The sequence below is a fragment of the Manacus candei genome, unplaced genomic scaffold (assembly GCF_025592945.1).
Source record: "Manacus candei isolate 608988 ecotype Guabito, Panama unplaced genomic scaffold, ASM2559294v1 h1tg000050l, whole genome shotgun sequence".
NCBI lineage: Eukaryota > Metazoa > Chordata > Aves > Passeriformes > Pipridae > Manacus > Manacus candei.
The window spans coordinates 30,878,131-30,902,278 of NW_026138098.1; the positions used below are offsets into that span (position 1 = coordinate 30,878,131).

The 24,148-nt window shown below is 39.5% G+C and overlaps 1 protein-coding gene across 6 annotated transcripts in view; it reads right to left on the reverse strand.

Annotated features, from left to right (window-relative positions):
* Window positions 1-3,411: 3,411 nt before the first annotated feature.
* Window positions 3,412-24,148, reverse strand: part of RHOBTB1 (Rho related BTB domain containing 1) — a 57,155-nt gene continuing 36,418 nt past the window's right edge. For 3 of the 6 annotated variants that reach the window (XM_051800213.1, XM_051800214.1, XM_051800215.1), the window contains 7 exons: window positions 17,101-17,286; window positions 14,384-15,351; window positions 13,850-13,968; window positions 11,290-11,440; window positions 9,127-9,215; window positions 7,603-7,708; window positions 4,775-7,080 (listed from right to left, as the gene is read on the reverse strand). In XM_051800213.1, coding sequence (XP_051656173.1) covers window positions 6,911-7,080; window positions 7,603-7,708; window positions 9,127-9,215; window positions 11,290-11,440; window positions 13,850-13,968; window positions 14,384-15,351; window positions 17,101-17,286 — 1,789 coding nt within the window. In that variant the 3' untranslated portion in view covers window positions 4,775-6,910. Of the gene's footprint in view, window positions 3,823-4,774; window positions 7,081-7,602; window positions 7,709-9,126; window positions 9,216-11,289; window positions 11,441-13,849; window positions 13,969-14,383; window positions 15,352-17,100; window positions 17,287-23,439; window positions 23,460-24,148 lie in introns of those variants that run through there. The other 3 variants (XR_007906737.1, XR_007906736.1, XM_051800216.1) reach the window with 3 other exon arrangements.

Here is a 24,148-nt window from a genome sequence, read left to right on the forward strand (position 1 = left end):
CATCAATGCCACACGGATTTATTATTAGCATTTATAACAACGGCGTTAGAGGATCACAAGAATGTTCAATAAAGGAAGGTATTAGCAAAAGGGCATGGAAAGAACCCTATTAGATAAGGTTCTTAGGCAGGCTCACTGCAAAGGAGCCCACAGAAAAGTGGCAAAAGCTCCCCTCTGCTTCATCCTGGCATTTTTGGAGCATAGAGATCAGCAGTACTGAGTCAAACCAAGGATTCATCTGTCCCTTACACTGCCTCTGACAGAAGCCAAACCCCAATGCCTAGAGGAACAAAGAACAGCATGACCAGTTAGCAATACCTCTTCTGGAAACCCCCAACTATTTGTTTGACTTTGGAAACTGCTCAGTCAGGCATATTCTCTATGTATTTATTAACTCCCAGTGACTTCTCATCCATGATCCTTTCCAGGTTACCTGGGAACTCATGCAAGCTCTTCACATCCCCAGTGTTGTGTGGCAAGTTCTGCAGCTTGACTGCTCTGTGTGGGCAGGCTGGCTGACAGGAACTGAAAAAACAGCTCATAAGTACAATGGGAAGTGCAGTGGGGAGAACTGGATTTCTGTTCAGTGTCTGGGTACCAGGTTTAAGGAAACAAGCTTTTGAAGCCAAAAGGGAGAATGCAGTTCTAACTAAGAAGTTTCCCTGTGTTAATGGGCTGGGAGGGTGAGCGATGTCAAAACAAAAGCCTAGAAGAAAGCAGAGAGGTCATCAAATGCTGCCCCTATAGTTGCACCCCATGCAGCAAATGCCTGCATTTTACAGGTACATGGCACATGTGCTCTATGTACCCCCACTCAGTGCAGGGCACAGAACACTTACTGGGGCCCTACAACAAACTCAGACCAACAGCACCTACTGGAGTGCCTTGCCAAGAGGCAGCAGAACAAACTGAAGGTGCTTCATGGCTTCTAACAAACCCTGAGGCACCAGCCTCCTTGCCCCTCTGTTCAGCTACAGAGGAGCAATCTGTTCTACTAACAGCCTAGAAAATTCTGCCCAGCAATTCCTGCACTGACCTTCAGTCCCCTCCTCACCTTCAGACACACTGGAGGCCTTAAGCAGAAAGGAAAGCAAGTCCTTAACTTAATTACCCAATTATCTTCAGATAATCACCCAATTATCTTTTGATGCAGTCATTTTTTATTTCTTATTCCTCCTATCTTCTTAACAAATAGCTTCTACAAAACAAACCTTGCTGTGACTACAGCAAACAAACAAACAGACCCCCTGAGCAGATTAAAAAAAAACATTAAGGGCAGACATCAGTCTACAGCTCGTTACCTTTCCAAGCCCTGGAAACCTGAGAAAGGCAAGGCTGTGCAGCTGTGGGAGCTGCAGCACCTGCCAGAGATGCACTCTGCTCAGCAGGGTGGAAATCATTCCTGCACACTCCTGACTTCAGAGCCCTTAGCCAGCCAAAAGGAAGGGGGAGCGAAGCTGGGGAGGATCTGCCTCAGCAGACCAGCCTGAGGGAGTCACCCAAAGATGAGCAGCAAGTCTGTGGGTACTTACACTTGGTTGAGGCTGTTTTAGACTGCTGTTGGATGCCTTACACACTGCAGCACTGGTGACACTTGATCACATCCCCTGCAAGCCGACACAGCTCTTCCTGCAGACTCTGCTGTATGGGACTGGTGAGGATTCACAGAGTTCCCCTGGCTCCCCAGGGGCTTCTGAGCAACCCCCTTCCTTTATACTGCTTGTGGGAAAAGGCATCATCATCTAGCAGACTTTCATGACTTGGTGAGATCTGCCAATTATTTAAAAACTAACCCCAGATACACTATAATTGAAAAATGTACATGTAATAGAAAGAGCACAGGGATCCACAAAATTTTACAAGGCTGTAAGTCTAAGTCAGCACCCAGGGTAGAAATGTAAACAAATTTCTTTGTAATATGTAGTGCACAACTAATATTTAAAATAGTTTGGAGGTGGGGGCAAGTACATCTGATCATCTAGTTTGAAGGACCAGCTTATATTTAATGACTAAGATACAAGTTTAATCATATACTCAGAAACTGCTGCTAATTGTAGGGGATTTTTTTAAAACCTGTGAGAATAATTTGAATATGCAGCATTAATACTTGGAATGCCACGTAATCCTTATTATGCAGCCGTAACTTACAAAAATATGAATCCCAATGGGGAATATAGAATCCTTATTTTTTTTTAAATGTCAAAGGCAAGAAAATTTCTTAGGAAAATCTCCACTATGAATTAGCAACGTAATATGTTTTCACTGTAACCTGTGGGGTGGGATGCAAGACCTGCATCTTGGGAACATCTGTTGCTGCAGAACATCCCAGTGGGATGTTGTATCTATGTGACCTGCTTACAAACCAAAAGGTAAGGTAAGGCCGAGCAATTACAAAGGAGCTATCACAACTCTCTTGTCCCATGCCAACTGCTCACTCTGAATCACACCTTCACCTTCTCTGTTTGATTTTCTCTAGAGCTGGGATACATTACCATAACCATTCTTGCATCTTCTAATGTTTAAATTTTCATCTTAGTCTCCTGCAGCCTTGATCCAAAAGCTTTTCATATTTATACCAGAAATCAAGATTTTTATGTAAGCAGCAGTGAGGGATTTCATTTGCATGTATAAATGTACAACAGTCTCACTACTCCAGCTGCTGGTGCAAAGTGAATCCGTGACACGGGTTACATTCTCTTAGCTAAAGGCAAAGGCATAAGTTAACTGACAATAAATTACCCTATTGTAGAGCCTGCAGGATGGGGATTATCACTCCTAACACACTGTCCTATCCTGCATGCAGTAAACAGAGCAAACTTCTTTGGAAGATTTGAAACACAGGCAAGCGATAACGTGTAAATTCATTAGGTGGCACCTCAAAGCCCAACGTCTGTGTGTGTGTAGTATCTCATCCATTTCAATAGGAATTTTGCCTGCAGGAGAAGTAAGCTCATGCAAATGCTGTTAGATCATTTTAATAGACCAGAAATCTAAGGGGTTTCAGGAGTGGCAAGCAGACACCTTAAAGACATCTCACTGCATAGTACATACTTTGGATTCCAATCCAGAATAAATAAATGCTGGTCTATCCAGTGACAACAGGATAAAGACTGTGATCTAAAAAAAAAAGAAGGGACAGAATAAGGACAAACCTGTAATGTCATCTGACAAAGCAAATCTCTTCACCAGACTGTAATCTTAAAGTCTGGAAGAATTGTAATATGTCACCATCCTGGTGTTTACGTACCAAAATTAATCCTATTTAGCACATTAGATCTTTATCTAAACCTCTTTGTACAGAGGATGAAAGACTTGACCCTGAGAGAAGGATTTCCAAGATGCCTTCAGCTGATCTATCAGTGCTTTTTACTCACAAATGGAAAAAAAGAAATCCCCTGATTTTACAAATCAAACACTTCTAGGCATAATGTATTCGTGGGCTATCTGTAAGTAAGTTGCTGAAGAATTAAGGCACTAAATCACTGTGCTGCTTTTCCTTACTCCTTTTGGCAGAATCATGCTTTCAAGTGCTCAAAAGGGATTTCCAGATTAGTCTCTTCTACTGGGCAACCCTTCTTAATGTACCCACACATTTCGTCCTGTCTGGCTTACCTCTGCACACTGGGAGCCTGCTCTGACTAAAAGACTGGGATGAGTAGGTCTTCAGGGAATGAAATTAGTGAGTTGTGGCTGCAGTCTGGCCAATCCCATCTTACTCGCAAAACAATTCTATTCCTGGCTCTGGTGTGCTATTTGTGGGGAGGAAGCCACAGAAGCTGGTTTGTGTTGTGCTGCAGAGAAACTTGCTCACAGAAATTCTGTCTTGAAGAACAAATAGAAAAACAGTGTTTCTAAGAAATGAAACTCCCCAGAAAAAAAGGACATGCAACATCTTAATATTGGTCTTAATATTTAAAAAAGAATGCCTTGAAGAGTAATGCTTCTGATTTGCTCCTTTCTTCCATGCTACGGCTTTCCTCATAATCAAGGGAAACAGTTTTACATCTAATGTCACCACTTTTTCTTTTAAGCCCATTATCTTTTCTAATGGTAAGTTCAAAGAAATAAACTTTTGCTTCCAAAAATAAATTGGATATGTAACATTATCATAAATTAGCACTCAGAAAAAAAAAAAAAAAAGAACACTGTGTACTGAATGTGCTTACTTTCAGTGTCCTTGGCATTGCTTTGTGTTTTTTTTCAAAGCTCTTAACATGGCATTCTTTGCATGACATCTTGCAAAAATTCTCTGGAAAAGTACCAACTTTCTACATCTGTCAATTAAACAAGCTATATTCAGGGAGGTAGTTACTGAGGGTCTATAAGCAGTTAATGAGGAATTCTGTCTAATGGTTTGCAACCAAGGCAGTGAGAAAGCAGGGAAAACAGTGTCTGTACAAAGTTTAGAGTGTACTGAAAACCTCAGACTTCCTACTGTTTACCTGCATTTTCCCCCCCAGAGTCTGTCATGACCAATTAGTTTCATGTCCCTTGGGTAATATCACACTAATTAAATATCAGAAACCATCGGGCAAAGTGGCAAGAGGTTGTTTGGGGTTTTTTTTGCTATGCAGTTTAACAGTAAGTGACAAGCACCAGCCCTTCCACCATCATATACAACCACTGCAGGATTTCCTTGTAACATTTCCAACCATAAATGTGCTGTGCAAGTATCAGTTCAGTAAAACTCAATGAATGATACCACAACTGAATGCTTACAAGCAGCACTAAAAAGGGAAGCACATAACACAAAGTTTAGAAAGTTTCTTCAAAGAGCTAGGAGACAATTTGTAACTAAACAGTTTTATTGACTTTTTTTTTCCAAAATAAAAAACACAAAATAACCACCAAGATTAAAGGCCATAGACAGCATTAACCAAATGAACCAGCCACTTGGTTATAGTAGCTGATAACTAGAATAACTGGATATTATTGCATATACCTCAGGTTCATTTATATATCCATTACAGTTTGGCAAGATTACAATCATACAGTAGCTTTGGTTGTGTAAAACCTAGTAGCAATACTTACTTAAAATGTGACTGGTTAACATTTTATGACAACAGCTATTTATCTCATCTTAGTCTTGACATGTCTTCTCTCATTCCACGTTCTCCTCCACACTACACATTGTCACTGACTGAGAATTAAGGAGACATATTTGCAACCATCATTTTTAGCCCTTCTTTATCACCATACAGTGATGAATCCTAAAGGGGTAGGAATCTCTCACTTGGCTTTCCTTACAGAAGTTTGTAGAGCAGCATCTCTTTCCGTGCTGGGTGGCTTCTACCATCCTGTAGTAGCATCTGCCAAGAATCAGTCCGTTCAGAATGCAAATACGTCGAGGTGTATATGGCTTTCAGGCCAAAGCCTTTCCTGACCTACAGTGCTGGGGTGTGACTGTACTGCCTTGCCTTTGGATACAGAAAAAAACCACAAATAAACAAACAAACAAACAGCTTTTCACATTGGTGTGCTGAGCTGCCAGCACAAAACAGTATTACTGAACCTAACACACAATACTACCTTGGTTACAGAGTTGTGCCTGAGACACTGCACAGGATTGCATGTGTATGTTCTACAGTTTTGGTCTTTTAAAGAAATGCTCTCATCCTTACATAATCTAGTGTAACACTGCAGCTTTAGAGTAATGGTTGATAAAAAGTCATAAACACACAGGCTATTTGAAAACACTGGAAGCTTTTTCATTTTTTGCACCAGTTGTGCAGAATTCCTGCCCTTCTGCCATCAGTTTTCCCCCCAGAGTTCTGGGAATCTGCTTCCAGGGGAAATACATCATCTACTTAAAAATAACCTAAAATTTTGAGTTCTAACTGGGAAAAGCTATAAAATAGTTTGGATCAAACTGAAGTAATCTTGTAAGTGAAGACCCTTCTTCACTTACAAAATGCTGTAACACTAGGTGACATCTACTTGGTTTTGCAGCCCTTTATTTGCTTGCACTGAATCAAAAAGGAATTCAGGATGAGAAATGGCTGCATGGTTTTAAGATCCTGCAGAACAAGGTAACTGTCATGCAGTAATTCAAATGCAAGCAGTGTGACTGCTTTTTGCATTCAGATCCATACTTGTATAAGGATATAAATTAATAAGCCCTTCTAAATGATTTTAGAAATATCCTCTTTGATCTAGACATGTAAAACCTCTGAATACTTAGAATCACTAGATTTCACATGGCCCACATAGTCATAATTATTTGCACTTACATGGCAAATATTAGAAATACATTTGCCTGCAGTTGAACAGGTAATTATAATGCCTATTATTCAGCTGAGCAAAGATCAAGCACTCTATATCTTGCAGTTATTGGATCTTATTCTAACCCTTTACTTTAGAAAGGGGAAATAACCATCTAATTATATTACCAGTGCACAGTACTTAGTTTAAAAAAGACAACCTATAGTAGGCAACTAGATTTTTTTTCCTAAGATGACTTTTTATGAGATACTCTAAAAGCAGTCTCTTATGACTGAAGATTGTCTATTTCACTGTGCTCGCATAGTAAAAATAGTTAAAATCTAATTACAAAGCTGCTACATGGTTATTTTGTGGTCTGTAAAATAAAACAGTATCCAGAATTTTATCTGAACAAAATACACCAGAAGTATAAAAATATTTCCCAACTGGAGACTGAAACATTAATGCTGGATTTGGGTTTTTTTGTATAAAAAGAAATGTAATAGTGGTTGACATTTATCTGCTTATCAGTCAAAAATGTACATATGACTTCGAGCTGTTCCAGGCTCACTTTCAGTGAGCTTGTGCTTTTGACCCTAGCAGTAATAAATGCACACTTGGAACACAGTTTCCTGAAAACCTGAACTACATCTTATTTCTAACAAATAAGAATAATTTCTGGCTATGGATTTCCACTTATTTGCTTTGTTCAGGCAACTACAGCAGAGGAATTCCAGAAACACCACTTCCGCTTCGAATGATGTTTGTTCAGTGCAACATCTTCCTTTTCTCTTTCCTTTTTCACCCTTTGGTAGTGATCTTCTTCCTTTAAATACCACACAGGCGGCCACCGATGCCTCTCAAAATATTCTTGATTATCTGATTAAAAAGAAACAATGAAAAAAAACCCAAAACAAACAAGCCAATAAGATATACAAACCCCTGGAATGTCTTGAGTGTCTGCAAAAAGCTGTGCAGCTAATCCCTCATCCAGTCTCTATGTTGTCTGGTTTATCAAGGATTCACCCAGTTTCCTCCAATGCCTTACTTACAGTGAGACAAGACTTCGAAAGTGGTTGCACTAAAGAGGCCACAGTCCACCAAAAGCTATAAAAAAGCAAGGCCTTTACAGAGTGTATTTTTCATTGCAGAGCCTGAAAATAGCTCTGTTCCTTTTAGCATCACTGAATTAGGTAAAGAACATAATGCTTGCCCAGCAATCAGGCTAATGATTATGACCTTTCTTTGCAGATAAGAATTTATGAATGCTATTCAAATAGCGCAGAGGTTCAGTCTCATGGCTGAGCTGTCTGAGCTCATATTTGTCTTCAGGTTTAATCAACTGGGTAGGGAGAAAGAAGGGGAAACCTCATGAAAACTGAGGAAGGAAGTTGCCCATACCTGCAGATTTAGCTTTGATTTCCTTGCGGAATTTGGAGCAAACGCTGTTGTAGTTGGTGCAGATGTAGTGCAAGCACCAAGCTGCCAGCTGGTTAGCATTGTGAAACTGGGAAGAAAAACAAAGAGCTTATTGCACTTCCTGAGGTTATCATTCATTTTGCAGCCCCCATTAACAGCTGAAACTAGAATGGTCTCCAGCAGATTGTACCTGGCAGAATTCTCCCAAGCACACAGAGCTTTTGAGGCTGAAGTGGCCTTTAGATGTCCTAGACCTTGTTGCACAATTCTGCTGGAGCAACCACTGGCCCCAGAACAGGTGTTTAACATGGCCCAGCATCTGGCAAAGAGTGTTCAGACTCATGCACACTGGAACTGAATTTCCTGGTGTGATTGTACCAGTCGTGTGTCCCTATATTTACTGCAAACCCTATTCTGAAGTAACTCCCTGCAGAACTGCTCGTTGACAGAAGCTCAAGGCAGAATCTTGTACAAGCTTCCTACAGTCACAAGGAAGCACAGCTAAAATGCAAGTCAAGTTGTACAGCCTGTGTATGGATTTCAGCATTCCGACTGCCTGCTGTGATCTCAGGTTATGAATACATCATACTGAGCTAGGTACTGGGCACAGAGGATATTCTAACAGTAGTTAAGGATATTGCTTCTGTCTTCAACCAGGAGAAAAAAACTAAAAGAAAAATTACTCTTTGTAAAATCAAAATGAAGTGAAGAGAGCTGCTCTCTCTTGGGAGGGGTTCAGTTCTGGTTTTCCAACAGGATTATAGGTATTGCAAGAGAGGCACTTGAAAACAGCTGCAGGAAATGTTGCATGGTGGCCAGCTTTGCAGTATTTTAGTGCTACTTAAACCCCAGACTTCAAGCCAATCTGCAGCTGACTCATTAATGTGAAATCAAGAATAATAAAATTTTAAAAATATTTTATCTTTTTCAACTGTATCTGGGAGTCTGCTGTATGATTCCTTTTGGAAAACAGCAGTGTTTAACTGTGAGCTAGGGACTCTCATTTTAATGATTTCTGGAACTCAAGAAACATTGAAATGTATTTGAACATAAGAATTATCAGATGATTGACTTTGAGTAGCCAGTCTAAGTATTCAAAAAATGTTGCCTTTGCAATACGGGTCTAAATAAATCTACCAAAGCTGAATTGAAAGGAAGGCAAGAATCAGTCACCATTACAAAGCTGAACACCTTCATTACATTGCTTTTCACGCTACTGAACCATGGTCATGAGAACATGGAGCTTGGAAGTTTCACAGTCAAGAAAAACTAAAACATATATTTGAAAGACAACTTCTCTGAGATTACTTAAAGGGATGTTTCACCTCTGAACTAATGGAAAAACCTTCCTTAAAATAGAAGATAAAACTAAGTTTTATTGTCCGTCAGTCTCAGAACTGCAGACTTTGAGCCACTCAGAAGCAATGCTCAGAACCAGTAAGGTGCTAAAAGCAAGTCCTGCAGAGTTGCAGACCAGAATATCTTTAAAAAGCTGTGTACACTGACCTGTGCCAATTCCAAATAGGAGAGCACTTCCCCATCTATTGCAACGCCGCTCATGGAGGCTTTTGTCAGCTCTTGTACTGCATGCTGTTCTGTTAGAGGAGAAAACTCATCACTCACATGGCAAATGGTCACATTTCAAGGTCAGATCATCTACAGGTAATGAAGAATCAAGGTGGGATGTTCTCCCTCCTCCTGGTGTTAGCTGGCATTATGCACAGGTCACATTCACCCAGATACCATCAGATTTGGGTAAAGTCAAATTCTCACCTTTAGAGCTGTGGCTGAAGATTCTGTATCACAGGTATAAACTGTCTTGCTCCACTGGAGCACAGCCCCCATGAGGATTTGCCCCTTTGCTTCAACCCAAACAATTTATTTTGGTTTCATGCAATTCTTATCTCTTTCTGACAGAAAGTAAGCCTGCAGTTAATAACCACTCACAGAAGGACAAAGTTCAGCAGCCACTAGTATCTTTCTGGAAGAATGGATGGGTACAATATTCAATATAAATTAGAAATACGGATCAGCTGTCTCTTGTGGGTATGTGGTGGTTTGGGCTAGGCCTTCCTTGGTGACCAGTTTGTAACCAAGGAAGGGTCCAGATTTACCCAGTATTCCCTACGATTTTTACATAAGCTGGGCTATAAGAAGAAAGGAGGAGAGGCTTTCGTTCTCTTTCCTTCCGGCGGCTTGGAGGTGCAGGTTCCCTGCTGTTGAGTCTGCCGTGTTGGGGAGCGAGGCCTGGTTGGGCCTTGTCGACCTTGGGAGACAGAGGTTGCCGGCGATCGTTCCGGAGCGACCCTCGGTTGTCCCAGGAGAGTAGTGAGCTATTTCTTTGCTAACTCTTTTAGTGGATAGATATTGGGCTGCTAATTGGGATATTTATATATATAATATTTTGGTTTTGTTCCTTTTCCCTTCCCCCTTCCCTTTCCCTTATTTTTAATTGTATATAAGTGTAAATATATTTATATATATCTCACTTTGGTTGTCTCTCTCTCGTTTCGGGTTTTCTTTCGTTTTTTTCTCCCTCTTCTCCCTGAGGTTTGAGGGGGGGGGGAACTCTGGTGGTAAGGTTTGGAGACTTGGCAGGGAGCCAGCTTCAAACCATATCAGGGTAATAAGAAGTTTTTCGGCAACAGCGCACTTCCCACTGAATTGTGGATTTATTAATGAGTGTACACAGCACTGAGAGAGAAAAGGTCACTTCAGGACCTCTTCAGACTTTCAGATCTAGGGATCCAGATGAAGGCTGACCAGCTCCCCTCCAACAGTCACTTCAGTTCAAGATTCTCCCTAACCCTTTCCTAGAACTATTTCCTAGAATCTTGGAAGTTTGAATGCTTTTTGGGAAAGGCTGTCAGGTGACTTGATTCTGCTGGGTTCAGTTGTTGGCAATAGCCTTTGGACTCAAAATTATTTCATCAAGAATTAAACTGAATGAAATATTCTTAATACTGTACATATGTTTATGCTGCAATTACTTAAAAAAAAAAAACAAAACTTCAGATAAAATGTATATACGAAATCAGGCAATAAAGATTTGGTCTGTCAGAACCAGTGAAGACATGAGACAGTCCTGATGCACAACTGAAGGAGAGCTAGGGTTTGGTATGTGATTAAGTTTTGCCTAAATGTTGTCTTGTAGATATGTGTAGCTTTGCTTAATCTGCCTCTGAGTTTTGGCCTTGGTCATGTCTTCATAACAGTGCCAAGTTACATACATAGAGAGAAATATGATCATCCAGATTAGTCCTGGCTCAGTTACTTTCTTTGAACAGAAATGTAAAATGGAGCACTTCATTCATGACTTGAAGGAAAACCTGGAGGAGTTCTTGTTTTCAGGTAAATTAACAACAACAGAATGGCTATTAAAATCCACAGACATCAGAATCAATTCTGAAGAGAAGGTTTACTCCCTCTATTTTTAAAGCACAGAAAACTTCAATGTTCTGAGCTGATTCAGCAAGAAACTGAAAAGTGCAAGAGAAAGGCAAATACACTTCTCTATATGAAAATATCAATTTGTGTTACAATGTCCCTCTCAGAAAAAAAATTTTTTTTTCTGACACTTGGGAAAATCTTTGTATGTTTGAAAAACCATTAAACCACGTTTTAGCCATTGCAGAAGACACTGCATTGGACAAGGCCACAAATTCTTACCTGCAAGAGCAATCAGGTGAGGAAGGCAAAACCTATTTGCCAATGCAATTAACTCAAGTGTGTCCAGTTCCTGACTGGAGGACAGTTGCTTGGTATACAAGTAATCTAAAACCGCTTGCATGGAAGCCTTGTTTATGTTGGGAAGAACTACCTGGAAAAGATATTTAAGAAAAAAGTCTCTAATAATTAAGGGATTTTAATATAGAGGCCATATTTCACCTCTCTGACTTTGCTGGACTTTCCCTTTTTCTCTTCATGTTATTTTAGGAATGCAGGGAAAACATTTTTCAAAACAGAAATTTCCCATTAAAGTTCAAGAAGCTGCCAGCAGGTAAGCATACCTCCAGAGTCAGATCCTTTGCCAGTTTACATACAAGCAACTCGGTACCAAGTTGCTGGAATTCGATCCACATCAAGCAGTGAATCTGTTCAGTGCTTTTCTAGCCTGCAGATGGACAGCTCAGTGAGATACATAAAAGCCACTGAGCACTCCTCATGCCAAACCTCCCTTGGTAGATGTCCTGAGGAATGTAATCTATCTGCTCCTGGTAAGGAATATTCTGAGACTAACAAAAACCAAAGGATAACAATAAAACAGACTCTCAGTCTGTTTGTAAATAATCAAATGATCCAAGCAAAGAAGTTTGCGAAGGAACTGAGAACTGAAGAAATGAAGAAAATGTAAGCTGTTTTTGCCACACATGTAATTAGTGTAACCAGCATGGGATGAAGCTACCAAGACCAGGACAAAAGTTGTCTATTTTTTCCCCAGCACAACCCTAACTCCATTTCACTGCAGGGAGGCCTAGAAGAAGAGGAAGGACAGTTCAAAAGCCCCACTGTAACTTATCACTGTAGCATCTCAACCACAGTTTGCACACATGATCAACCCTCCAAGAACAGGGTAAAACTTGCAGGGCTGAAGGCTGCAGCTGGTAGGTCTGCCTCCAACCCCTGAGCTAGTGGATCCCATCAATCAGCAATTTGTAATGTACATCTTCATAACTCAAGAAAGAGATGCTGTCACTGAAGAATGCACTGTGGTATTCTGAAGAAATTGCAGAAAAAGAATGGCACAGCAGAAAAATAATAAAAAAAATATGATGAGGAATTAATTAAATGTACATACAACTCAATCTGACTGTTTGGAAGCAGTCAGCACATACTTCCTGCTAGATGGGGTTAAGTGTTGCCAGGTAGCTGGTTGTTAACCTTCAGGGATTTGTGAATTTTTTTTCAGCTCTGCCTGGATGGGTGGGATCCAAACCCAGACCTGTTAGTGCTAAAGCATGAAGCTCTCAGGCATATCAGCCACTCAGTTCTCCAAGTGAGAGCAGCTAGCTGTGAAACTCATTCATTATTAATATATTTTTGTTAGTGCAGAGAACTGTAAATTCAATGAATGAGTTTATTAAATTTACCCCAAATACAGAAAAGGTAATATGTAAAAATAGATGGGTTTATTTTTCATAAACCAGTCAAAGGAAACCATTTGATTCATATCTACCTATATTTTAAAACTTCCAAAAGCATTACTGAATGCCTTAAACTCTACAAAATGGAAGCTAAATATTTTAAATTGGAAAGATAAGCTAAGACTGTTAAGCTAATCATTAAAAATAGGCTGGTAGAAAATAAATGCATATTCTTCATTGCCAAATGTAGCTTACTAGAATGAAACTATGTATTTTTAATGAACCACTTGTTGAGTATGCCTCTGGGAAAGGAATTATGTTTACAGCTGTATTAGAAGAAGCCAGAAAAATCTAAGTAGAACAAAATCTTCCTGAATATTAAACATGAAAGAACTGAACTCTTCATATGAGCGAGACCCATGAGTATGGAAAGGAACAAGAAAATCAAAACAAAAATAAAACTCTGGGTATGGATAAAGCACAAGAAAGAAATATTAGCCAAGTGTTTGGAATTTGAAAAACAGACCATGAAGGCAACTGAAAATACAAAGCTTCTGCTGCAAAATCTTAATTCAAAGCACTGAGATCTTTTAAACTGTATTGCATACCTGCTTTATTCCAGAGGACAAACTGATACAGAATCTGAGCTGAGTTTTTACTAAAGTTAGTAGAACTTCTACCAAAGTTCACTTAATTTCTGTGAAACCAGCTCCCTTTTCTAGTTTAACACTATGTTCTTTAATACCTTTTTTTCTTCAGTTCCTTCATCAATGCCCCATCTCAAGTACTCTTTGTAATGCTTCTGATTGTACAAATGTATATTCACACTGCTTAAAAAACTATTTTAAAGAAATTCACTAATTCATACTTAATTTCCCCCCCCATCCCTATATTTAATATTTTAAAGGACTTTGGGTTTAAACACATGCTCCAATGCTGGAAGGAAGTTTTGTACAGAAAGGATGCTATCTTCCTAGGCAACCTTATTTAATGCCTTAAGAAGAAAATTGTCCCAAGTTTGCAAGGGAAGAACAAAGACTGACTCCAGGGATTACTGCAACCTTTCAAATAGATACAGAATGATGCTCCCATCACCCTAAATCCATTAAACATTATAAGCAAAATGGACAAAAACAGACAAATACCTCACTGTTGGAGCTTTCAATAAATGATCCTCCAAACATAGCAGACATCCATTCACAGCTACAGATGAGCAGTGGCTTGTGGGCCTTTATGCTTCCATCATCCAATTTAAATGTCACATCTGCCATGGGAACAAAGGAACAGACGTGCTGCAAAGCTGTGCTTCAAGTGAAATTGTGCCTCCAGAATGTGTCACTGGTATGTTGTTAACCAAGGACCTCTTTCATTTCCCATGGCCCCCACCCCAAAAATAATTCAGTTTTATATAGTTAAATGAAAAGCCTCATTTAAAAGGGGGATATTGGATGCTCAACACTTTGGAGAATTGAGTCCCTTCTTTAAAAGCTGTGGGTAAATTTTGAGAAATTAAACTACAGAATCCCAAGTTGGAACAGTTGGCCTGAGTAACACTGTAGTTTTGGGGTCATCCTCCCTGAACAATGTAAGCTGTCAGAGTTTTTGAAGCCTGGGAAGTGAGAGTAACATGAATGAGAAAAGAATTAGTGCTCTTCCTGCTTAAGCACGTATTTACTCACCAGAAAATGTCCCTTTGCAAAGGCACTCTTTTATCCGATTAGCTTTTCTGACATGAAATGCTTTAGTAATCTCTTGATTCATGAAGGCTTCTTTATTCATAATATTCTCCACCATCATCCGCAAATCAAATACTTCCAAGATTTCAGCAATCTGAGCGAGTCTTGTGAGGTCTTTCTCATTTTCATCCAGTTGGCCTGTGTATAAAAACTGCAAAACAGTTTTAAAAGGTCCAGCCTGCACAGATGAATCCATTTTTACCACAGTTACAGGACATGTCCGATTGGAGACAGGATTCACCTGCATTTCCTTGTGCACACTAACAAATCCCTTACCCCAGGACGACAGAGATCTCGCTGCAGGGTTTGTTTCACCAGATTTGGGTTCTAGCATGTTTAAAGAGTCACTGCTTTCTGGTGGGGGAATTTTAACATCAGCAGTTTTCAAAGAATTCTCATCACTGTCACTATTTGTCTCAGGGTGACTTGTCTGAACATCCTTACTTGTATTTTCTTTATTACACTGCGTTTCATCCATGTCCGGACTTTCCTCACATTCCATTAAGAAAAGGTCATAAAACTTTGAAGAGGAGGTAGCTAGGTAAATCTTGTGAGCAAAAATGCAGTCCTGCTCCTGGAGAACAAACATGACATCTGCACACAGTGGGCTGTCCAATAAATATCCAGCTTCATTCATGCTCGGCACAGGACATTCAGGAATTCTGATAACCGGAGGAGGGGCTTTTGGAGGTAGGAATGGAGCCTGAAGCAAAGGTTTTTGGACCTTCTTCAAATGAGATTTCCAGAACTGCAAGTGTCTTCTGGAGATCAGGGCAGCTCTAATTGCATTGTCAAAGACATCTTTAATCCCAAACTGATCAAATACACTGGTTTCATAGTATGGTATCCCGAGTTCCTTGGCAACCTCTCTGCCTCTTTCTGGGGGCAAAATGTCTCCCCTTTTTATCGGCCTAGGGTTAAACAAAAAATAAGCCTCGTCACACACAACAGTCACCAGAAAGTTATTCCAGAAAGCATGGAATTTTACAAAACATTCAGCACTAATTACCTTTGGAAATCTACAATCATGACTCCACAGAGTTTTAGAATAGCACATACTTAAATTTCATTTAAGTGTGGTGGTGTCTTTGCAGTTGTTACATAAATATATGTAGAAATCAATTGCACAAAAAAGAGTAAGCTGCCTCTCTATTAAAGGGAAATTTAGAGCAAAAACAGTTGATAGGATACTTGAGAACTTTCATTATTTAAAAAAATCTCCTGACATCCCTTACAACTCAGATATTTTGTCAGAATCTTTCTTCATATTCATCATTTAAACTCAAATGGAAATCCTCATGACATAAAAATGCCAAAAATATAGCTAAATATGAAATGAGAAATATTTCTTAAGCTTATGCTTTTTAAAGAAAATCATAGGAGCCTGTTACACAAAAGTGTAATTGAACACACTCTTCACAAGAGAGGCTTTTTTGGCTGTAGAAGCATTATGTGAGAACTCATGAATTTCCAGAACAGCTCTAGTACATGAGGTAGGGTAAACAAAACCAGTAAAAAGTCTGGGCTAGGATCCATTTTCCCAGCAAAAAAATCATCTCACCAGAAGACACGACCCAACAGTGTGTTCTCTGAGCATTCCATATTGGGCAGACACAAGCTGGCACAGACTTGACACACCCCAGACAACAGCTTGCTGTAGTCATCAGCTAATAAATAACCAGTTCAGGTGGCAGAAGTCTGTGCTAGACATGCAGAGTACCAATTCAGTTTTATTAATGGTGAAATCAGGAATTAGGGCAGAAGAAGAGTTATGGAAAAAAAAAAAATCAAACATTTCCTTTTAAAGAGTCAAACATAAAGCCCACCTCACCCACATTATGAAGAAATGTTTAATAAACAAACAAACATATGAAAATCATATTGCCAAATCAAGAATTTGAATGCAATACAATGCAAAGTCTTCTAAGGGCCCACAAAACATTAATTCAATCTCCTTACAGAAATTTCTTACAATACAGTCTTTAATTACATGATCATGGATATTATTTCCACGAATCTGGTCTCATTCAAATTCCCATGGAAGGAAGAAATTAGAAGCAAGCAGGTAATTGTGAGATGGTTTTGTCCAAACGTGTGAGTGCTTGTCTTTTGAATCTGGGCAACAAAAAAAAAAAGCTTCTCCAGAATGACTCCAAACTCTCTTTTAACGCCAGAACTTTTCGAAGTTTAATTTGCAACCATTTTATCGTCTACCATCCATGATCAAGGATTACAATTACCAAAAAAAAAAATAAAAAAAATAATCGAGAACTAAGAAAACTTGAGTAGAATCTGCCAGTTTAAAACAGTACCTGACAGTAGTGACAGGGTACGATACATATGTTCATGAAGGAGAACATGTTCAGAAGGAGAAAGACATATATTAAAACCTTCAATAAACATTATTACCTCTATCTTACTATAGTATTCAGGCACCCAAATGAGTTGGATGTCCAATGTGTAAAAATATTGTGGGAAACATAATAACTGCACGTGTTAAAAGAACCAACCAACTCAGACAACAAAACCAGAAGAAAGCACATCTATTCCTATTGTATAGAAAAAAGGAATCTAGGCTCTCTAATTTCTCTTTTGGAAGTGCTCTAACTTGATTACCAAGGTGATTTCTTTTTTAATTCTTATTTTTGTTTAAATTTTACCTTGCCAGAGGCCGTCTGGCTCTGTTCACAGCCTCCAGGTCTGCATAGCGGAGATCCAGCTGGCAGCCCACCAGAATGACAGGTGTGCGGGGACAGAAGTGCTTGATTTCTTGATACCACATCGTTTTCACATGATTCAGGGAATTAGGATTAGCAATGGAAAAGCACAGAACAACCACATCGGACCTAGAAAGGAAACGAGAAAAGATCTGATTAAAACCCCATGGAGGATTTTTGCTGCAGTTTTACCTGTTTTCATCACCACTCCACTCTACTCTTTGACAAATACACTGACACTCACATGTCAGAACACATGTTGTTCGTGCAGAGGGTTGACAGAAGCTACACATTTCACCATAAAAGCATGGGAGCACAAAGCCACATACCCAGGAGCACTGCCTCTCTATTCTGAGAGATGATCCCTGCACGTGTGAGCACTAAGGCAAGAGGGAGGGCTTTCCATTCTCTACTTTCACAGCACAGTTACTCAGAGGCTGTCATTGCCCAAGAAACAATTCTGTTGACTGGACACCTAAATTGCAGTTCAAAGATCACTGGTGCTTATGAATTAGAGAGGAGTTATGCAAAACTTCAGAGTGGCCACACAGGCAAACACAGATCACTTCCAAACTTGTCATGGAGAAATACCTTTACTGCACTGTTTTAGGGACTGAGGTGGTCTCCTCTGCAATGTGCTTTGAACGGAAATTCTCTAATATCTTTAATAAATAACCTGCTAGAAGGTCAAAGTACTGCAGAATGACCACTTCTACAATATCAGCAAAAATAAACATTATGGTGAAAATAAGGTCGTTAAAGTGTACAATAGGACAGTGGCTTAGAGTAAGCATGACAATATTTGCAAGCTTTTTTTCCTTAGAAAAAATAAGTACTTCACTAAATAAACTTACTTTATAAATTATAAATATGAGGATCAAGGCTGACAGTTCATCCACCCAACCATTGCCTGACTTTTGTCAGAGCTAGCACCCAAAGGCAGAGAAATGCCTGAATACTTGTCTCAGGGCATTCCTAACTTGGAGCAATTTCATTATTTATCAACTGGAATGGGATGTTACAAAGCAGTCCTCGAACTCTGGGGTGTCTCATGAGGAAAAAAAAAAAGAAGAAAAAAAGCTGAATTGAAACTCTTGAGAACAATTGAGAAGGGACGTTTTGAGGAGGCAACCTATTGATACAGAATTGTCAGCAGGATAAGCTCACCAATACCACGTCTATCTCACTTTGATTATTCTTTAATTTAGCACCAATGTGTGTTGTGTCTGCAGTTTGTGTGATGTACAGAGCAGCAGCAGTGAATCTTAGCATTCACCTTTTAAATAATGAAATACCTCCTCAGTACTGCTGCTTTCTACATTTCACTGAGGGCACAGATATATCCAGCAAGACCATTTCCAAAGATAGCTGCATATACAATACGGGTACTGCTCTGAGCATAAATCTAATGCAAGAGAAATGCTCCTGCTCTGAATTTCTCTCTTATATAAGCTGCAACACATCTGTTAATCTAGGAACAAGGCTTTTCAAACTGGAAAGTTATCTAGCAAATAGTAAAACACAGCTCATACACTGGTTTGCTACATAGCTGAGGCAAACACCCTGTAAATTCAAACCTGTTCTATTCGAGGTCAGGTAAGAGTAAAATCTTACAGTAGACATTAGCTCAGCTCCCAGAAAGAGAAATCAGTGTACAGCTAAAATAAAAAAAAAAAAATAATCCGTGTTACATGTATTCTAATCTGGTCAATTGTTGTTTAATTCAAGACCATCACGACTGCTGGAGCAGCAAGCGTTGGCTGCCTGGCTGCTCCTCACCGTAACTAAGCATCTTAGAGGGACAGCCTATCTTGTGTCCTTCAGAAATTAATACCTAAGCTGAGTAATTGCAGTCACAAGTATCCAAGCCTCCTGACTTTACAAGCCACAGGACACACATCACATCCCTCAGAAAACCAAAAGGAAGCAGAGCTCCAGCAGGCGTTCACAGGCAGGCCAATGCTGGGCTGGGCATGGATCTGGGCTCCTGAGAGAGCCAGGGAGGATCTGCTCCCTGGACAGGGCTGGCCCAGACTATCCAGCAGACTGGCCCCTGCATGTGTTACAGCCCTTGCCAAGGAAGTCTCATGTTTTTCTCTCCGAGCTCCATGTGATTCCTGAGCAACTCATTGCCTCTGACCTTCCTTGGGAGACCGTAAAACAGGGCTGGGGAAAGCTCAGTTCTTTACCCAAAACTCACAACACACTAGCACTGCACTAACAGAACATTCTCATCTGTCTTCCAAATGAAGAGAAAAACAGAAAAAAAAGAGGTAAAAAATGTGACTTGCACATTATTTATCCTGCATTAAAACCTGGACTTCCCCATAAAATGAAGATTCTTGACAGTTCTGTACTGAACAGAGAGAGATTAATGGTTCTGTGCCATAAACAGGACAGATGGGAAATCACTGGGCAATGGCAGGGTTCACACCCTGAACCAGCACCACAGCTGGGTCTGGTAGCTCACAAAATACAGACACTCTAATATAATAAATTAAGTTTTCATTCAAGTCATACACGTGATTTGCACTCTTAGTACAAACTAGAGACAGAAATATATGAGGAAGATTAACTGTCTACACAGAACCGTGAACACCTGGGGAAAAATGTCATTTGGAAACTTTAATTGAAATACCTACAATTCCTTTTAATGTCAAAGGCACATTTACAACTTGCAAACATCGCAGTATAAAGCTTGGTTTGACATTTGTTCATAAAAGTCAGAACCTGTCAGGTTAAAATAAAGCATTAATATTTCCCAAACATTAAAAATTTACCAATGTTATCTTAATATTCTTAGGGAATGTAAAAGGATATAATTTTAAAAAATTGCCTAATTTATTGCCATTTTTGTGCAGTTACTCTTTGTGTTGGTTACCTGGAGAACGAGAAAGGATGAATCAGGTTTACTTCTGTTTTCTTCTTTCTCTCTACAGCAATATATTCACAACTACAAGCTGCACTGATTCTAAAAACAAAACTTCATAGCCATTTCCCAGTAAAATTCAGGAACAGTTCAAGAAACATTTCCATAAATTTGAATACCAAAAAGCGCTTTATAGAATTATAGAACAGTTTGGTTGGGAAAGATTTTAAATACCACCTCATTTTGAGCCCCTGCCATGGGTAGGGACACCTTCCACAATCCCAGGTTGCTCAGAGCCCCATCCAACCCAGCCTTGAACAATTCCAGGGATGGGGAAGCCACAACTTCTCTGGGCAACCTGTGCCAGGGCCTCACAACCCTCACGGGGAAGATTTTCATTCTAATACCTAATCTAAACCTCTTTCAGTTTAAAGCCATTCCCCCTTGTCCTGTCACTAAGTGCTCTTGTAAAAAGTCCTTCTCTGGCAAATGTTTTACAACTTCTGCATCACATTCATCCAAGAGTACCATCCAATGGAGATGGGCAATAGATGCACTGTGTGCATTTAACCTTTGTTAAATAAAACAAATATATAAATATATATATATATTGAATATACTGTTATTTGATACTGAAGCATCATGAGAAACAAAAATAAGTACTACAAATAACTCAGAAAACAGAAAGAGTAGCTTGGATATCCAACACGCTGTCTTGTAGATTCCATGGTACCTGTTGAAAATCCATAACTGCTTAATTCTCATATTCTACATTTTCATAGGCTTATCAGAAAAAAATTGCATATCATCTATTCTCATTATTTGAACTTCTGAACATAAGTATCACCAAAACTCCGAGTTTCTGTGTGACTTGCTCTAGTGTGTGATCAACCACCAGTGACACACTGCATCACCAATGGAAGAAAATGGGTTTCTTTCTACTCACTGGGGCTCCAAACAGGGAAGAACACAATGTAGATGTGTGGGACTTGGCAGGTTATCTACACAAAGGTAGCAGATTCTCTCAGCTGCGGGCAAATCAACCACCACTCACATGTTTGTCACCTCCTGCACTGGAGTCTCACATTAAAATGTAAGAGTAGTGTAAGTGGCTCTGAAATGCTCCCCTTGGAGTCATAGAAATGCAAAATTCTTAATGCAAAATATACACATCTGAAGTCAACCCAGCTTGGTCTAAACATATCTACGGCCTTCCCATAGGAGATTTCTGTGGGCAAAGAAAGAATCTTACCACTGGCTGGAGAAGCAACCCATCTATCTAAGGCAAATATTACATCGATGCATTTGGTGATATTTTCCCAAACTTGGGTAAGAAGAACTTCTGATGGAAGCAACTACCCCTTTTTAGACTTCAGGGAATGAAAAGAAACCCTCTAGACAACCAAATCTCTGGCAGGAATGAGCCCATGGTGTGCTGCCACCCTGTGAGCTCCTGGTGTGTGAGTTATGAACTGTATCCGATGTACAGTGAGCATCCAAGTCACTGCTGAAAAGCAGCAGTATAGCACTGACAAAACCAACTTTATCAGCCTCAGCCTTCAGCAGCAGTCAAGCACAGGTAGCCACTTTAAATGTCTGGAAGTTTCTGTGCAATCAGTACAATAAGAAACGCATGAGGTGGGGGGAGAAAAAGCAGTGTATGAGCTATGTAACGAGCCTTTCTGATGATGCTACTAGAAGCAGCGGGAAAGTAAATGTTTAATGTTTTCTAATTAGAGCTGTTTTGTGTAACATAGCAGTGGTTTGGGACTGAGATTTTGAAAGAGTCATCTGCTTGCAGGGTATGTGTGCTCCAGAGCTGGTGCAAGATGCACTGCAGATGTACCTACACATCACACTGCAGATCTAACTCTCAACAAAACCCACTACATATATTCCATCTTCACTAATCTTATTTTAGACAGAACTTCAAGGAAACATCCATGTCAAATAAGATATATTCCATGGCAAGTGTATTTAAAAGTTTAACGTTTTATAGTCTGGATCTGGAGTTATGAACTGGCTGAGATACACTAACATGGGTTTATATCTCATTAAAGGGAAAGGCTGCCTTCTGAAATGTACACTCTGCACTACCTGGGTAGAAGTTGCTCCCTTTAGTTTGTAGTTTATGAGTTACTGGGGAAAACTGCTGCATGCAAGAATTGCTGGTCATGTGTAAGGGATATCATTTGCCATACAGCCATGGAATAATACTGTTGGGTTTGGAAAGGGGAAGAAATAAAGCTGTGAGGAATGCAGAATGTGAAGAAGAGATGTGTGTGATCTGAAAACCAAGGCAGGGAGTGAGAAGGAGGAAAAGGAGGAAGACTGAAATGTATTGCTATGCTACATTTTCATCTTTCTACAGGACAAGTCAAAAGTAAATATCTTGTTTTAGAGAGCTTAATAAGAGTCAAATCTGACAGAATCAGTTTAAGGATAGACAAATTATAGTTTGGTTGACAAGAAGTCTGTTGCACATATTTAATCAAATCAAACATTAAGAAAAGACTTGGGGGGGGCAGGAAAAAAACAACCCAGAGGTTTTTTCCTATTATAGGCTTTATTTTTCCCTATTTTTAGATATGAGCTTTCTCTGAGAAGCAAGGTTGAAGTAAGGAAGTCTATTAGAATTTTATAGAGTAAACAGTTTGGTAGAGGTTCATCCAAATTGTTAGACTCTCTTGACTTTACCAGAACAGCTAACCCTTAGACATTTCTTTATCAATAAAAAGTAGTTTTGATTTTACTCCTTCTGCCCTTATTTTTTTCCCCTACACACTTCTCATAATTTTCCCAGGATTTCTCAGAGGTCAGCTGAACTTATTCAACTTGAGACCAGAATTTGACAAGAGCCATCTCTGCTCTCTAGCTGCATAGTCCTTAAACCACCTGAAAGACTGGGTAGGGCAGCAGCTTGAGTGCAAGTACCAGCTCCCAAGTTCTCAAACTCAGCAGGTTCAGGCAGCAGAAGGCCATCTAAGAATTAATTTGAGAATCTCATTTGTGGCTGAACAAAACCCTGCTACATCTCCATGTCAGTCCAGATACATTTTGAAGACAGAGATTAACTCAGTTACATAACACTTTTCATGCAGGCATCTCACTGAGCTGAAAACAAAACTGTGCAGATAAGCAAGGCTGATAATGTTTTAAGTGGACTCAGTTTTTAGTAAATGCAGTTGCAGCCATCACATGAAATGAGAAGAAACTCATTAAGTGACTGGTGAGCATAACAAAATGACCCGAGGACACAGGACTTATGTGCACACACTCATATGAGAGGCTACAAAAACTAAAATGCAGGGGGTGCCTGGCAGATGAAGAACTGAAGATATCCAGGTAAGGCAGGGCAAGACCATGCAGTGCCCTGGATGTGAGCAGGAGAATCAATTAGTTCTATACTTTACCGACAGCAGTGAAGCTTCTTAAGCACTGGTGTAATGTGTCAAAATGCCCTGAAATACATCCAGACGTTGTGGTGAGTCGCATGCAGGTCTATTGCTACAATTTTTGTAATGTCATTTTCAGTAGGAAACAACAACAATTAAAAGAAGAAAAAGCTACCTTCAAGAAAATTGCATATTTCAAGACTGTGCTTCAAAAGTGGAAGCAGTTTTCCCATACATTCCTTACAAACAACATAACATTCTTAAATGTTAAGCATTTTAAAATCTCTTCTGTGTTCTTTAAAGTACTCATGGGAAAACACTGGTGCATTTACAGAAAATAACAAAAAATGTTTTGATATCACAAAGGATGATTAAAATACCTCATTTTCCACTGCAGAAGCTCGTAAGAGCTACTCCTATGGTACAAATGCCTGATCAGCAATAATGATAAAAAGAATAGCAAAGTTGTGTGGAACTATGCAACAAAAGGAAAAAAAAAGTAATTTAAGGTCTGCTTGCACAGTCTTGGAATTTGGTTTCTTTTAGTGTTGACTATAAGAAGTAAATTCACACATAATTCTGGTTCAGTATTTACATATGAAAAATTCCATCTTGGTGCCATATAGAACTTTGCAGTTGAAACTGTCTGCCTGCAAGATACCCCAGCATGATTCCAGGCCAAATTTTTCCAGTAGACTCAGGAAAACTGTCTTTGGAATCAGGTATA